Below are 13,509 nucleotides of genomic sequence, written 5' to 3' on the forward strand. Positions count from 1 at the left end.
GAGTCTGAGGGAGGAGGGGGCTGGGGGCCTGGACCCCTGGGTCTGAGGGAGGAGGGGCTGGGGGTCTGGACTCCTGGGTCTGAGGGCAGAGGGGCTGGGAGCTGGGCTCCTGAGTCTGAGGGAGGAGGGGCTGGGGGCCTGGACTCCTGGGTCTGAGGGAGGAGGGGCTGGGGGCCTGGACTCCTGGGTCTGAGGGAGGAGGGGCTGGGGGTCTGGACTCCTGGGTCTGAGGGAGGAGGGGGCTGGGGGTCTGGACTCCTGGGTCTGAGGGAGGAGGCTGGGGGTTGGACTCCTGGGTCTGAGGGAGGAGGCTGGGGCCTGATACCTGGTTTGAGGGAGGAGGGGCTGTACCTTGAGCATGCGGGCGGCCACAGAGACAATCTCGGGGAAGTATGCAATATGTCGGAACTTCTCCTGCATGTCACACAGGAACAGGATGGATGATCCAGGGAGGACTCGGCCCAGGCTGGGCTTCACAGCTGCCATGTTCTGGGGATGGGCGGAGGTGCTGAGTGGGTAGGGTCAGATGGGCAAGGGGCTTCTTTGCACATCCAGGGTCCATGCACCTAGACCCTTGAGGGTCCTACACGGTGCTTTGGAAACCACTGTGCTCCCACCCTCAGGCCTTTGTGTCTGCAGTTCCCTGGGGCCTGGTATCCATTTCTTTCTTAACGTGTCCTACTCAGCTGGGACATCACTTTCCCCCAGAAGCCTTCTCTGACCTTGACCACCCTGGTGCTCCCAGCCTCACTCTCCCAGGGCCCTGGGAAGCCTTTTCCTTCTGTCAAGGTCACCCTCTCTCCTGCCACACTCCAGGCTCCAACTGTGATCCTCACCCTCAGGGTTAGGTGTGAAGTGACCCACCCAAGGGCCCAAGCAGCTAATGGATCAGATGTGGCTCCTGAGGAAAAAAGAGCCTGGGTGGAGGGGCGGTGCTGACTCCCTCAAGTCAGACTCCCCCCAGCTGAGCCTCTGAAACTCAGTTACCCATGTGTGCAATGCGGGCTGCATGTCCCTATGGTTCCTAGACAGAAAGGCGGGGGTACCTACACAGGGGACCATTATCCACCTGTAGAAAGGAATGAAGCGCTGCTACGTGCTACATCATGGATGAACCTCAGAATCGCTGTGCTCAGTGAGAGAGGCCAGTGACTGAAGGCCCCCCTCTGTGGGAGCCCTTGTATATGAACCGCTGCCCACAGGGATCAAGTCCAGAGGCAGGAAGCAGCTGGTGGCTGCCAGGGGCTGGGCAGGTGGAGAGATGAGAACTGATCGCCTAATGCGTGCAGAGTTCCCATCTGGGGTGATGAACACATTCTGGAACTAGATGGTGGCCACGGTTACGCAAAGTCATGAATGTTTGTAACAGCCACTTCATGGTACGCTTAAGAATGGTTGAAATGGTAAATTTCATTATGTGTACTTTAGCACGGTTTAAAAAAAAAAAGAGAGAGCGAAAGAAGGGGCGGGGCTGGTGGAGCCACCTGCCCAGCAGCCCTTTTACGGGGAGGCCACTGAGACGCAGAGTGGTCCATGACTTGCCCGAGGTCCTGCAGGACTAGAGGACAGCCAGCCTCCCGGTCAGAGCGGCTCCGTCTCCCGCACCTGGGGCCCTGAGTCTCAGCATGTCCCAGCCCATGTCCCCAGGAGGTCTGAGTCCTTGGGTCCCCAAGTTGCTGCACAGCTCTCATCCCCTGTATGCTCACTCATTTACTCGTTAATTTATCTGGGACATGGGAGACCCTGCAGACCTAGTGGAAGGCCAAAGGGTTAACACGGGGGAGGTGTGAAGGCTGGGTGGTAAGTACACACAGGTGTTTATGGGAATTCTCTCAGATGAACAGGTCTATTGTAGAAAATGTTTTCTATGGGCAACATATCTGAACTATAAAAAAGGATGGATGGTTAGAAGGGGGAGTTTTATGCTATGTGAATTTTATCTAAAAACAAAATGGCATGGAAGCTCCCACAAAAACAAAACCACACAATGAATTAATCACATAATTACAACTGTGATCAGTGCTGGGATTTCTAGGGAACCTGATCTATCTTGGCAGAGTGCAAAATTCTTCCTGAGGAATTGGCCAGAGAGAGAGAGAGAGAGAGAGAGAAAATCTGAAAACACAAAGCGGACTCTGTCACTCCCCTGTCTCAGCCCCCACCGTCCTGCATGGCTTCTCTCTGTCCTCAAGACTAAAACATAACCCCCTCCTACAAGGCGCTGTGGACCATTCCAGCCTTGGCCAGTCATGTTGCATCTCAAGGCCTTTTGCTGGTGGTCCCTCCAGCTGGGGTGCTCTTCTCACTTCTACTCTTTGAGTCTTCAGGAGACAGGAGGGTCAAGGTCAGATCAGGGCTCTAATGGCTGCAAGCCTACGACATGTGTCTGGAGCAACAAGGATCTCCCCTGCACACTGGTAGGAGTGTGGATTGCAACAACCCTTAGGGAAGCACGTGGGACCACATTTCTCAGAATTAGAGTTATGTGAACCCTGTGACCCAGAAAACTCACTCCTGAGTGTTTGCCCTGCAGACATCCATGTGAGACATGAGGTTATTCACTACCAGGCCTAGGTTACTCATTATGCGACTCTTCCACAGAGCAAAGGAATAGAAATCAATGTAAACATCTACGGTTGGGCAGCCCTTTAGCCGTCACCTGAGTTACGGTATGTCTATACTATGGAATTCTTTGCAGCCAGGAAGAATGACAAGCATGCTCTTTAAGTAACAATATGAAAAATTGTCCAAGAGGGGTAACAGTGAAATGAAGCAGAACAGTGTATATAGCAATGCTCCCATCTGTGCCCCAATCAGGAGAGAACAAGCCAGTGTAGCCCTCCTCTCTATATGGAGCAGGTACTTCAGGCCAGGGAGCAGGTCACTGAGGGACCAGGTGTGAAGGAGACTTGATTTTAACTGTGTACTGTTCTGTTCCTTTTCAATTTTGGACAATGTGTGATTGGTTGTCTGGTCCATAATAACTACAATACAATAAAATATTTACATGAGGTGAGAACCCAGCAAAACCAATCTGTGGTGGTGAAGTTATGAATGAATGAATCAATGAATGAATGGTTATCCTTGGGTGGCAGTGAAGAACAGGGTCCAAGGGGGGCTCTTCTGGGATGTGGGGGATGTCCTACTTCTGGCTGGATTCGGATGCTGTTTACACCAGAGCGTTTGCTATGTGAAACGTTATTTGAGCTATGTACTTGCGATTTGTATGGTTTTCCTGCATATGCAGTGTATCTCCATAAAAAGTTTTCAAAATATCAGATAAAATGGGGGAGGCCTCGCTGGCCTCTGTGGGGCTGGACTGGAGGTGGAGGCCAGGAAGAAAACCAGGGCTGGGGTCCAGGTGGGCAAGGGTGAGGCCTGGGCTCTAGTTAAAGCAGAGAGGGCAGAGAGATTCAGGGGGCAGGGCTGTGGGGGAGGGGAGAAGGAGGAAGATCTTCACGTTTCTGGTTCATGGGTGGCAAGTCCCAGGGACTTGGAGAGGGGAACTGGGGGGAACCGCGGACCTGGAGAGGGGAATTGGTGGGGGGAAGAAGATGAAAAATTGAGGGCGGGGAGTGTGTGTGTGTGTGCACGCATGTGGGGAGGTCTGGGCTGGAGACCCATTTGCGGGTGCCGTGGAGAGAAGGTACAGAATTGAGCTCTGGGTGGAGGGAGTCCAAGGCGGGAGGAGGAGGGGCAGCAGGGGGAGGGGGGTGCTGCTTAGATGCCCACGGGGCCTGGGGGGTGGGCAGCCCTGCAGCCGGGATTTCCTGGCTGTGTGACCCTTCGCAAGTTTCATGCTCTGTCTGAGCCTGAAAACAGGGGTCAAACTCATAGGGATGAGGCAAAACTCGGCCGGGGATGCAGAGAGGGCGGGGGCGACCCGTGGAGGGCTCGAGTCCCTGGCCAGCCAATTCTGTAGGGCCTGGGCAGGAGTGCTCCCCTTGGCCGTGTCACCTCGGCCTGGACCGCCTGGCAAAGCCTCCGTTTCCCCACCTGCAAGGCGGGGAGATCGGTCCCCCTGCAGCCCTGGGGGAGGGGAGGCTTACCCGGAAGGCGCCGGGCCGCAGCCTGTCCCGCTCCTTCGCTGGAGAGGCCTGGGGGACACTCACCTCTCAAAGCCCGGACTTAAGCCGCTCAGTTCCTCCTGCCGGGTTCCAAGGCTAGGTCACCGTTTTTTGTAGGGTCGCCACACGTGGCCCGCCCCCGCGCCATCCGCGTCCGCCCATCCAGGCCGAGCCACCCAATCGGCGCTCGCCAAGCTCTGCCCCGCCCTTGCGGCCGGCCAATCCACAGGCGAGGCTGTTTCGCCCTCCGTGGAGGGGCGGTGCCGGGCACACTGTCAATGTTGAGAGCGTGATTGGCCCACCGGGGGGGGGGGCGGGAAGGCAGCGCCTCTGACCAATGGGGAGCCGGGAAGGGCGTGAATGGCGGGCCCGGGGCGGAGCGGCGCCGTGGGTGCGGAGAACGCGAACTGCAGCTGGGCAGGTGGGTAGCGGCCACCCGCATTGTATAAACCAGACCTTTGAGGCCGAGGAATGAGGGAGGGAGGGGCGTAGCCAGAGCAGAGGCAGGCCTGGGGTTCGAACGTTGGCCCTTGGGCCTAGAAACAGAAACTTATCAAGAGACCCAAGCGCTTTCCAGGAGAGGGGATTTAAGTCCTCCCAACCCCACTCCGCCTCAGTTTCCCCATCTGTACAGCACCTGCCTCCTAGGGTGCTGTTTGGTGGTTTGTTTTGCGTGGTGTTTGTAATATTTAGACTCTGTGCTTGGAAATGGGGCTGAGAAAGAGTTGGGGAGAGAATTTCCTCATCAGTCTTGGAATCAAATCCAAACCACTCCCAATTCATGTTTGCCTTTGTCAACCTCCCCGACCTCATCTCTTACCACTTGCCCTGCTCACACTGCTCCAGCCACCTCGGAGTCTTTGCACGTCCTGTTCCTCAGCCTGGAGCCCCAGACCTTCGCTCAGACGGCTCCTTGTCGTTCAGGGCTTTCCCTGAGCACCTGATGTCAAACAGCCACTCAGTCAAGTCTCTGTTTTATTTTCTTCACAGCCCTAATTTCAATCTGAAATTGGAAATTTATCTTGCGTTTAAGAAATGTACGAATGTACCCTTTGTCAATCCCCCCCCACCCCCTTAAATGCACACATCTTGTCTGTTTATTCACTCCTGAATCCTCAGCATCTAGATGGGGCCTGACACATAGTAGGCCCTCGGTACATATTTGGGAATAAATGAGACAAGACCAGACATTAGGCAGAAATTAGCCAAGGTGAGAGGAGCCTGGAGCGGCAGACACTGAGGAGATGGGCCTGGGAAGAAAGGAGGGAGAAGGTGGGGGAGGGAGAGTGCAAGGGGTCACCCCTGGCAGAGGCAGAGGTGGGGGACCTGGACTAGGAGAAGACGTGGCCTGAGGTGGGAGGAGTCTGGGCTTGGCTCATGTTCCCAGGGGTTGCCAGGAGGGGAGTTGACAGGACAGGGGGCTCCTGGGGGGTGGTTGCTGAACTATCATGAGGGTGGCCTCTGATTTGTCCGGTGGCGGGGGGGGGGGGCCTGGGTTGGGTTGTGGTTGAGCATCATGGGGAGCAGGTACCCCAGCCCTCAGGGATTCCCTGAGAATGACAGGCACGAGGCACCTCCCACGTGCCCACCCAATACGCCTCAGGAGCCCAGGGCCCATCCACTGCCCCCGGGGCATTTGGGGGAGAGGGGAGGGGATTATAGAAATGTGAAGCCTGCCTCAGGTCTGGCTGGCTCCAAGCACAGAGGGACAACTCAGATGGCCCTGAGGGACACTCGGGGGTGAGTGCAATGTCATCAAAGAGGTCGAGGGTGGAGGTGTCCAGGGCCGCGAGGCTCAGGCTGGGGCCCGCGTAGGGTGCCTCCGTGGGGGCCACAGCACAGGCCACCCCCAGGAAGGGGGATGGAGGCGGCAGGGGTGGCCTCCGGGGCGCAGGTCTCTGGGGAGGTGCCTCCTGGGATAGGATAGACAGCGCCAGGCGCCGGGTGGCAGCTTCAATCTTGGCAAACTGCCTGCAGAGAGAGGAGCATTACTGGGCAGCGTGAGGCATTCCCCTCCTGTCTGCCCTCCCAGGACCAGTTTTTTCCTTCTCCTCCTCTCCATTTTTCTGCTCTGTGCTACCTGGGTCCTTTCTTGAGTCTGACAATTCAGTTTTTCTAACCCCATTCATAGGGGAGCTCTGAACAGCTGTGGGGGTTTTGTACTGCACAAGGTAGCACCTCCAGTTCAGCACAGTGCACATTTTTGACACTTAGATTTGTTATGACCACATCCCAATGTTTAAAAGTAAAAAACGTCTGAAGGAAAGGGTGCCTTGAAAAGTGTCTTCCACACAAGGCGCACTATGGGCTAGGGGTGCACGTGTAACAGTGATGCGCTGGGGATTCTACTCCCTACCGAGCTCTTGAATCTGCCCATCTCCGCATCCCCACCAATCCTTGGTTGAAGTCCCCAGCATTTCCTGTCTGGATGACCACAACAGCCATCACACTGGCCCCTCCCCTATCGTTCCTACCTCTCAAGAACTATGTGGAAAGATCTCACAAACCATGATGGGCTCAGTTACGTCCCCCTAAAATTCATATGTTGGGGGTTTAACACTCAGTACCTTAGAACATGATTGTATTTGGAGACAGGGCCTTTAAAGAGGTAGTTAAGTTAAGATGACATGGTGAGGGTGGCCTCTAATCCAATGAGAGGAGGTTGGGACCCGTGGAAGGAAGACACAGGCCATCTACAAGCCAAGGAGAGAGGCCTCACCCTGCCAGCACCTGATCTGGGACTGGGGCCTCCAGAAGCATGAGAAAGTAAATTTCTGTTGTTTCAGCCACCCAGTCGCTGGTGTTTGATTATGGCAATTGTAGGAGATCAATGCACAAACATAATGTTGAGCAAAAGCAGCAAGACTCACAACTCGTACCTGCATGACTCCATTTGAAGCTCAAAAAGCAGGCTAACCCGATGACAGTAAGAGAAATCAGGATGGCAGCTTATGGGAAGGAGACACCATGGGTGCCTCCAGGGGCAAGAAGGGCCCTGTTCCTGGACCTGAACGCTGCTTACACTAGTAGGTTCCCTTTGGGAAAATTCGTCAAGCTCTACGCCAATACTATGTGCATTTCTTATAGTTGGTAAATTTCCAGAAAAGGTTTTATTTAAACAGGTAGCTGATATTGTATGGTTCTGTTTACATGAAATGTCCAGAATAAGCAGGTCCCTGGAGACAGAAAGCGGACTGGTGGCTGTCAGTGCTGGGGGAGGGGGGTTGGGGAGTAGGGGATCTCCTCTGGGGGTGATGAAAATGTTCTGGAACCCGACAGAGGTAACTGGTTGCAAAACATTATGAATATACGAAATACCAATGAAGTGCACACTTTAAATCACTCAAAATGGTGAATTTTATGTTATGTCTATTTTACCACAAGAAGATAGGCTCATAAATAAATTAGTGAGAGCTGCTACTCTGGAACTGTCTTTGACGCCAAAGAGAATAGTTACACTCTGAGTCCCCAGGAAAAATGTTCAGAAATGGGAGGTCAGGTTAAATGGCAGAGAATGGGGGTGGGAAGGGGGGGGGAGTTGACTTGAACAAACTCCGTATAAATGACATTTAGGGCTGAAGAGTCATGACATTTGTGATTTGCTTGAACTATTTTAAGAAGATAGATGAAGGAAATAGGCTAAAATGTTACGGGCAGTAAAGTCTAAGTGATGGTACGTGAGTGATCTTTAAGCCAGTGGCTCTCTAACTTGAGAGCACAATGGAACACCTGGAGGGCTTGTGGCAATACAGGTCCTTGGGCCCCTGAGCTTTGGGTTCTGCAGGCCTGGGGTGACATTCAAGAATCTGCATCTCTAGCACATCCCCACACTGTGCGGAGGTGCTGATGCTGTGGGTCTGGGGACCATTTTTTGAGAACTGCTCTGTCAGACAGCTAGCTGTCTTGACTTTTCTGTAGATTGGAAATTCTTCACAATAAAAAGTCAAAAATCCATATACATGGGTGGGAGGGGGCTCCTGAGGGAGCAGGGCCTGAGGGGGCCTGGAGGGTGGAGGAGGACGTGGGTGGGAAGCTGCCGAGGATAGTTTACCTCTGACCTGGATTTTCTCAGGGAATATGCTCCAGAGCTGCCTGGGCTGCCCATGAGGCAACTCGTGGGAGGCCTGGGTCTCCGGGGAGCATGTGACAGAGCCAGGCATGGGGGTGGGAATGTCTGGGATGCTACAGGAGAGGAATTGGCCCTGGGGGAGCAGGGAGGCTGAGTGGGGGAGGCTAGACAGGGAACCTGGGAGGTAAGAGGCTGGCAGTAGCCCAGGGTCCAGACTGGAGGTGGGCAGGGAACCCAGATGGGGGCTGGAGATGGGGGAGGGGTCCTGAACTGGTTGATGAAGGGGCTGAAGAGGAGTGAGAAGGCTAGCTCTGGGACACAGGGCTGGAGCCTGTTTGAAGAGATGTGTGTTTTCCTCTTCAATAATGGGTGTGTAGGGTAGTGGCAGTGAACAGTGTGGCCCGCGCTGGGCATCCTGGTGGAAGGTGTCTTGTAGTGTGGAGGCAGGATTTAGGCTGGACCAGGCTCCTGTTTACTCAGATTTGGTTCCAAGACCTCTTGGAGCAAGGTTCTGGGCTGGCTGGGAGGGACAACCTACTTTGAGAAAAGCAGGTCCTTGGGCCAGTCACTTTCCCTCCCTGTGCTTCAGTTTCCTCATCTGAAAAATGAGGATTATAATAGCACCTAGCTCCTAGGGTTACTATGGGGGACTAATGAATTCGTATTCACTGTGAGTGAGTATTATAAGTTTATACTAAAGTGCTCAGAACAAGCACCACCATCATCACCATGATCACCATCACTGTCATCATCACCACTGTCGTCACCACCATCACCATCATCACCATCACCATCACCATTATCACCACCATCATCATCATTGTCATCACCACCATCACCATCATCACCATCATCATCATCACCATCATCACCACCATCACCATCACCATCACCATTATCACCATCATCATCATTGTCATCACCACCATCACCATCATCACCATCATCACCATCATCATCATCACCATCACCACCATCATCATCATCATCACCATCACCACCATCATCATCACCACCATCATCATCATCATCACCATCATCACAATCATCACCATTATCAGCACCATCCCCACCATCACCATCATCATCACCACCATCATCATCGTCATCACCATCATCATCATCACCTTCACCACCATTATCATCACATCATCACCACCATCACCATCACCACCATCATCACATCATTATCACCATCACCACCATCACCACCATCATCACCATCATCATCACCATCATCACCACCATCATCACCACCATCACCTCCATCATCACCATCATCACATCATCGTCAGCCTCAAGTCCCTGAGAGGCTGTTTCCAGGCAGGACAGCAAAGTAGTACAGAACATGGGCTCTGGACTCAGAGTGCCTGGGTTGTATCCATTCTTTAGCTGTGTAGTTTGGATAAGTCATCGAATCTCTCTGAGCCTCCTCGTTGCTAATGTAGGGACAAAGACAACCTACTGTGCAACCTACTCTTTGTTGGGAGCATTAAGTGACATATCGTATGTCAAACCCTTAATATGGTGTGCCTGGCACACAGCAAGTGCTTAAAAACTGGTTACTGTCACAAAGTGAGGGGAGAGCACAGGGCAAGGTGGGGCAGGGCTGGGTGAGGTGTGAGAGGGAGGACAGGCGTGAGTACAGACCTGAAGGAGCTCAGGTCCCCATCTACATTCCCAGAGACAGGGAAGGGCGTTGTCCCACAAAGGGAACAGGATGTGCAGAGGCCCAGAGGCTGAATGATATAGTGCTAAATGGGGAGCTCCTGTTTCTTTAGAACCTAATTCCTTCCCCCTTTCACTGTGCCCCAGCCATACTGGTTCTCAAGCATTCCAAGGATGTTCCTGCCTCAGGGCCTTTGCACTTGCTGTGCCTTGCCTGGAATGCTCTTCCCTCAGACATCCACATCTTGTTCCCTGGCTTCAGTCAGGTCTTGGCTCAATTGTCACCTTCTCCGTAAAGCCTTCCCTGACACCTAAAATGCCAGTTCTCCCCCAGCACACCCTCCATGGCACTTATCACCTCATAGCATGCCATATAATTTTTAAAAATTGAGGTAAAATTCATATAACTTAAAATGAGCCACTTTAAAGTGTGCAATTCAGTGGCATTTAGTACCTTCACAATGTGCAACTTCCACCTCTAATTCGTTCCGGAACTTTTCGTCACCCCAGAAAGCAACTCCGAACCCAGTGACAATCACTCACCATCCCCACTTGCCTCCAGCAGTGCCTCCCCTGGTACTGTTCCCCTGCTTTCTGGCTCTGCCTGTTCTGGATGTTTCACAGAAATGGCATCATGCGATATGTGGCCTTATGTCTGGCTTCTTTCACTCAGCATCATGTTCTCAAGGTCCATCCATGTATCACTTTATCTAGCTGTCCCTGATCAGCTGCCTTGCCGCTGGAACACAGGCTCTATGAGGCAGGGGGTTCTGTCTACTTGCACAGATGGATCTCAGGGGCCCGGTACACAGTTAATGGTCAATAAATGCATCTTGAGTGTTGACTGCATTCTGGGGTCCCCTTCTCTCTGTTCTGTCTGGGCCTGGTCTCCCCCACTCTGAGCTGTCTGGCCCCTCCCCTCGTCCACCCCCACTCACCTGCAGATCTGGTTGTGCAGAAACCTCCTGTGGTTGGGTCTCCTTTTGGGGGTCCGGGTCCGCCGAGGGTGCAGGGCACGCAGCATGTGGGTGGTTGCCCCACTCACGAAGGCACACAGTTCCCGAGGGCTGGGCTCAGAGACTGCAGAGGCTGTAGGGGTCCCGGGGTGCATGGCTGGGGTGATAGCTCTCCACAATATTCCTGCTGATCAGAAAGCAGCTCCTAAATCTGAGGCGAGAGGAGCAACCAGGGCCAGGAGCTCAGGGCTGGGGAGGCAGACGGCAGACAGGAGAGGAGAGGGCCTTTGGGAGGGGCAGGCCGACTCTGGAGGGGAGGCAAGGCTCTGGTTGGAGGAAGCAGGGCCCAGGGAATTAGGACAAGTCCTCCCTCCTATGCCCCACCCCTACCTCCTGGAGGCTGGATGCAGAGCTTTGAGGAACCCGTGGGTGGGGCTGATATAGGAAGGCAAGGGGGGGGGCTTTATGTGCGCCCCCCCAGGGGCCCAATTAGCACATAGTTGGACCTAGGATATGGGACAGGGCAGCATGGTGGGGGGCAGAGAAAAGCACCTGGAGATAGCCAATTATGGGGACAAAGGCCTCATTAGGGAGGCGAGGCCAGGGGCTGAGTCAACCGCATCGATTAGTGTTGAGGACCCTTAATTGGAGTTGAGGGGAGGGAGTGGTGGGAGGCTTGGGTGCAGGTTGGGAGGGAGGGGGACACGGCTCCCTGGGAGGGATGCTGGCAGCCTCCAGCTGCAGGGCAGACACCGGACATCTCCCCACCCACCTGCAGATGTATCCCCCCTGTGCTTCCCTCGGCTCCGGGCCCAGCATCCTGGGAAACAGGCTCAGAGAGGGGGCTCGCCTGTGCCCAAGGCCTCCAGCCAGCAGGAAGGGCTGGCTTCTGTGTGAGGGGGTTGAGCCCCAAACCCTTGCATTTCCGCCAGAGCAGTGAGTGAGCAAGGGAGGGGGCGGGGGACAGGTGCCGGCTGGCCTGGGTGCTTAGGTGGGTGACAGGAGGGACTGTTTCTGGCACAGCCTGGCTGTGGCCGTGGGAGGGGAAGAGAAAACATGGGTGTGGTTTCCCTGAAGGCATTGTACTGAGGGACTGGGGGGCCCTTGGTATTTGGGGGAGGCTGGGACGTGGCGGGTGGGGAGGAGGCTGGCTCCTGGGGGGTGGGAGTGGGGTCCTCTTGTTCCTGGGAGGGCATTGGCCAAAGTGGGGGACCCTGGTCTGGGCTGGCGCGGGAGAGGTGTCTTCGTGTTTGCTCTGGGGGGGACTGCATTAAAGGTTTGCGTTGGGGGGTGTGAGTGTCCTAGGGGTACGCACTACCACAAACCTTAAAACCATGTACATTTATCCTCTTGCAGTTCTGGGGGTCAGAAGTCCAAGGTGGGTCTTCTGAGCTGAAGGCGAGGTGTCCCTTCTGGAGGCTGCAGGGGAGAATCTGTCCCCTAAGCCTTTTCCAGCTTCCAGAGCCGCCGCGACTTCTCCAAGCTCACGCTGCAAGTAAGTGGCCAAGCTGGGATTTGAACTCGAGTCAGCGTGGGCCCGCCACCCTGCGCTTGTGGGCAGGGTCAGCACTGGGGCAGCAGCCCAAATACGGTAGCAGAGGCCGGGCCCAGGGCTCGGGATGGGGGCCACCAGGCCGACCGCGGCAGACACCAAGCGACCGTCTTGGACGCCTCCAAGGCTCTCCAGCCCCCTCACTGAGCTGCACTTTGCCCCTTGGCCCCTCCTGGCTTTTCTGCCCCTCCCTGGATGTCTCCTGTCCTTCCCTCCTCATTGTCTCTGACCACAGCACTTGCCATGGCTGTTTCTCAGCTTCTCTGGCCGTCTCTGTCTCTACAGTGTCTCTCCAAGTCTGTGTCTGTGTTTCTTGCCCTGGGCAAGGCGTGCATGTGTGTGTGTTCACGTGTGTGTGCACATCCTGGGCGTGCATGTGATGTTGTGGGACAGCCTGGAAGTTTTCCTCTCCTGTGACTTTCAGGCCCAGAGGGGAACGTGCAGGGTCCCTTGGCAAGGGGCCGTGGGGGAGGGGACCCTCTGGAGGTCGGGGTTCAGGCTCAAGGACAGCCACTGCATAGCCGGGGCGTGACCTTTGCTAGCCGGGTTCCAGGAGCAGACCCGAATCCAACACCAGGAGCCAAGGGCAGCATCTGCTAGCGAGCTCTGTCCCTCGGCCAGGGGAGTCTGGAACACAGCTAGGGCCGCCAGCCCTCCGGACTCGGGCCTAGGGATGCTCCACCAGGGGGCGCCCACATCCCGGGCAGTGCTGGGAGGCTGTGCTCCAGCGGCGGCACCCTCACCTTTGGGCCCCTCTCCTCCTGTCTGGTCATGGACAAGCGTCACCCACAGCTGGGGGCTGGCTTCCTCTGAGGTTTGTTGAGGACCTGCCCTTCCTGGTATTAGAAGGTCCTCACAGGCTCCCTTCCCCCATCCCAACCCTCATCATGGGGGTGGGTGGGGGGGACGTTTAGTGATTTAATAAACATTGACTGAGCACCTACAGTAGACAGAGGATATGGCAGTGATCAAGACGAGCACAGTGTGTCCCTGGAGGAGTCTGGGAGGGAGACACCCACAAACAAGAAAAGTCCAGTCCAGGATGATGGAGGTTGGATGGGGGAGGGGTGCTGCTTCAGATGGAGAGGCCATCTCTGAGAAGGTGACAATTGTCCTGCAGCCTGAGTGGAAGACAGGGCAGCCAGGAGCTTCCCAGGCAGAGGGAACGATAGGAAGAGGTAAAGTCAGAGACGTGGA

General features: G+C 55.0%; 3 protein-coding genes across 10 annotated transcripts in view; 1 reads left to right on the forward strand and 2 right to left on the reverse strand.

Moving 5' to 3' along the window:
* The window catches only part of ISOC2 (isochorismatase domain containing 2), a 7,184-nt gene extending 2,929 nt beyond the window's left edge, over nt 1-4,255 (reverse strand). For 3 of the 6 annotated variants that reach the window (XR_012377070.1, XM_073889318.1, XM_073889316.1), the window contains exons 1-2: nt 4,113-4,255; nt 352-489 (exon numbers count right to left, since the gene is read on the reverse strand). Coding sequence is in view for 5 of the 6 variants with exons in the window: in XM_073889318.1 (XP_073745419.1) it covers nt 352-486 (135 nt within the window). In the remaining variant the exon portion in view is untranslated. Of the gene's footprint in view, nt 1-351; nt 509-4,112 lie in introns of all 6 variants that reach the window. The other 3 variants (XM_025849033.2, XM_025849030.2, XM_073889317.1) reach the window with 2 other exon arrangements.
* Nucleotides 1-13,509, forward strand: part of ZNF628 (zinc finger protein 628) — a 56,684-nt gene that overhangs the window by 31,090 nt on the left and 12,085 nt on the right. Inside the window, exons 1-2 of one of the 2 annotated variants that reach the window (XM_025849230.2) lie at nt 4,431-4,488; nt 12,117-12,255. The gene's annotated coding sequence lies outside the window, so the exon portion shown is untranslated. Of the gene's footprint in view, nt 4,489-12,116; nt 12,256-13,509 lie in introns of those variants that run through there. The other variant, XR_012377074.1, reaches the window with a different exon arrangement.
* CUNH19orf85 (chromosome unknown C19orf85 homolog) lies at nt 5,582-12,156 on the reverse strand. 2 transcript variants are annotated; one of them, XM_073889336.1, is made up of 3 exons: nt 12,086-12,156; nt 10,743-10,971; nt 5,582-6,038 (listed from the first exon to the last, which is right to left on the reverse strand). In XM_073889336.1, exons 2-3 carry the CDS (start codon nt 10,913-10,915, stop codon nt 5,582-5,584), a joined length of 630 nt encoding a protein of 209 aa, XP_073745437.1. In that variant the 5' UTR covers nt 10,916-10,971; nt 12,086-12,156. The 2 variants fall into 2 exon arrangements, with proteins under 2 accessions (XP_073745437.1, XP_025704896.2); XM_025849111.2 differs by lacking the exon at nt 12,086-12,156 and having other exon boundaries at nt 10,743-10,988.

The sequence above is a fragment of the Callorhinus ursinus genome, unplaced genomic scaffold (genome assembly GCF_003265705.2).
Source record: "Callorhinus ursinus isolate GAN/ISIS: 27379988/994484 unplaced genomic scaffold, GSC_fseal_2.0 scaffold106, whole genome shotgun sequence".
Lineage (NCBI taxonomy): Eukaryota > Metazoa > Chordata > Mammalia > Carnivora > Otariidae > Callorhinus > Callorhinus ursinus.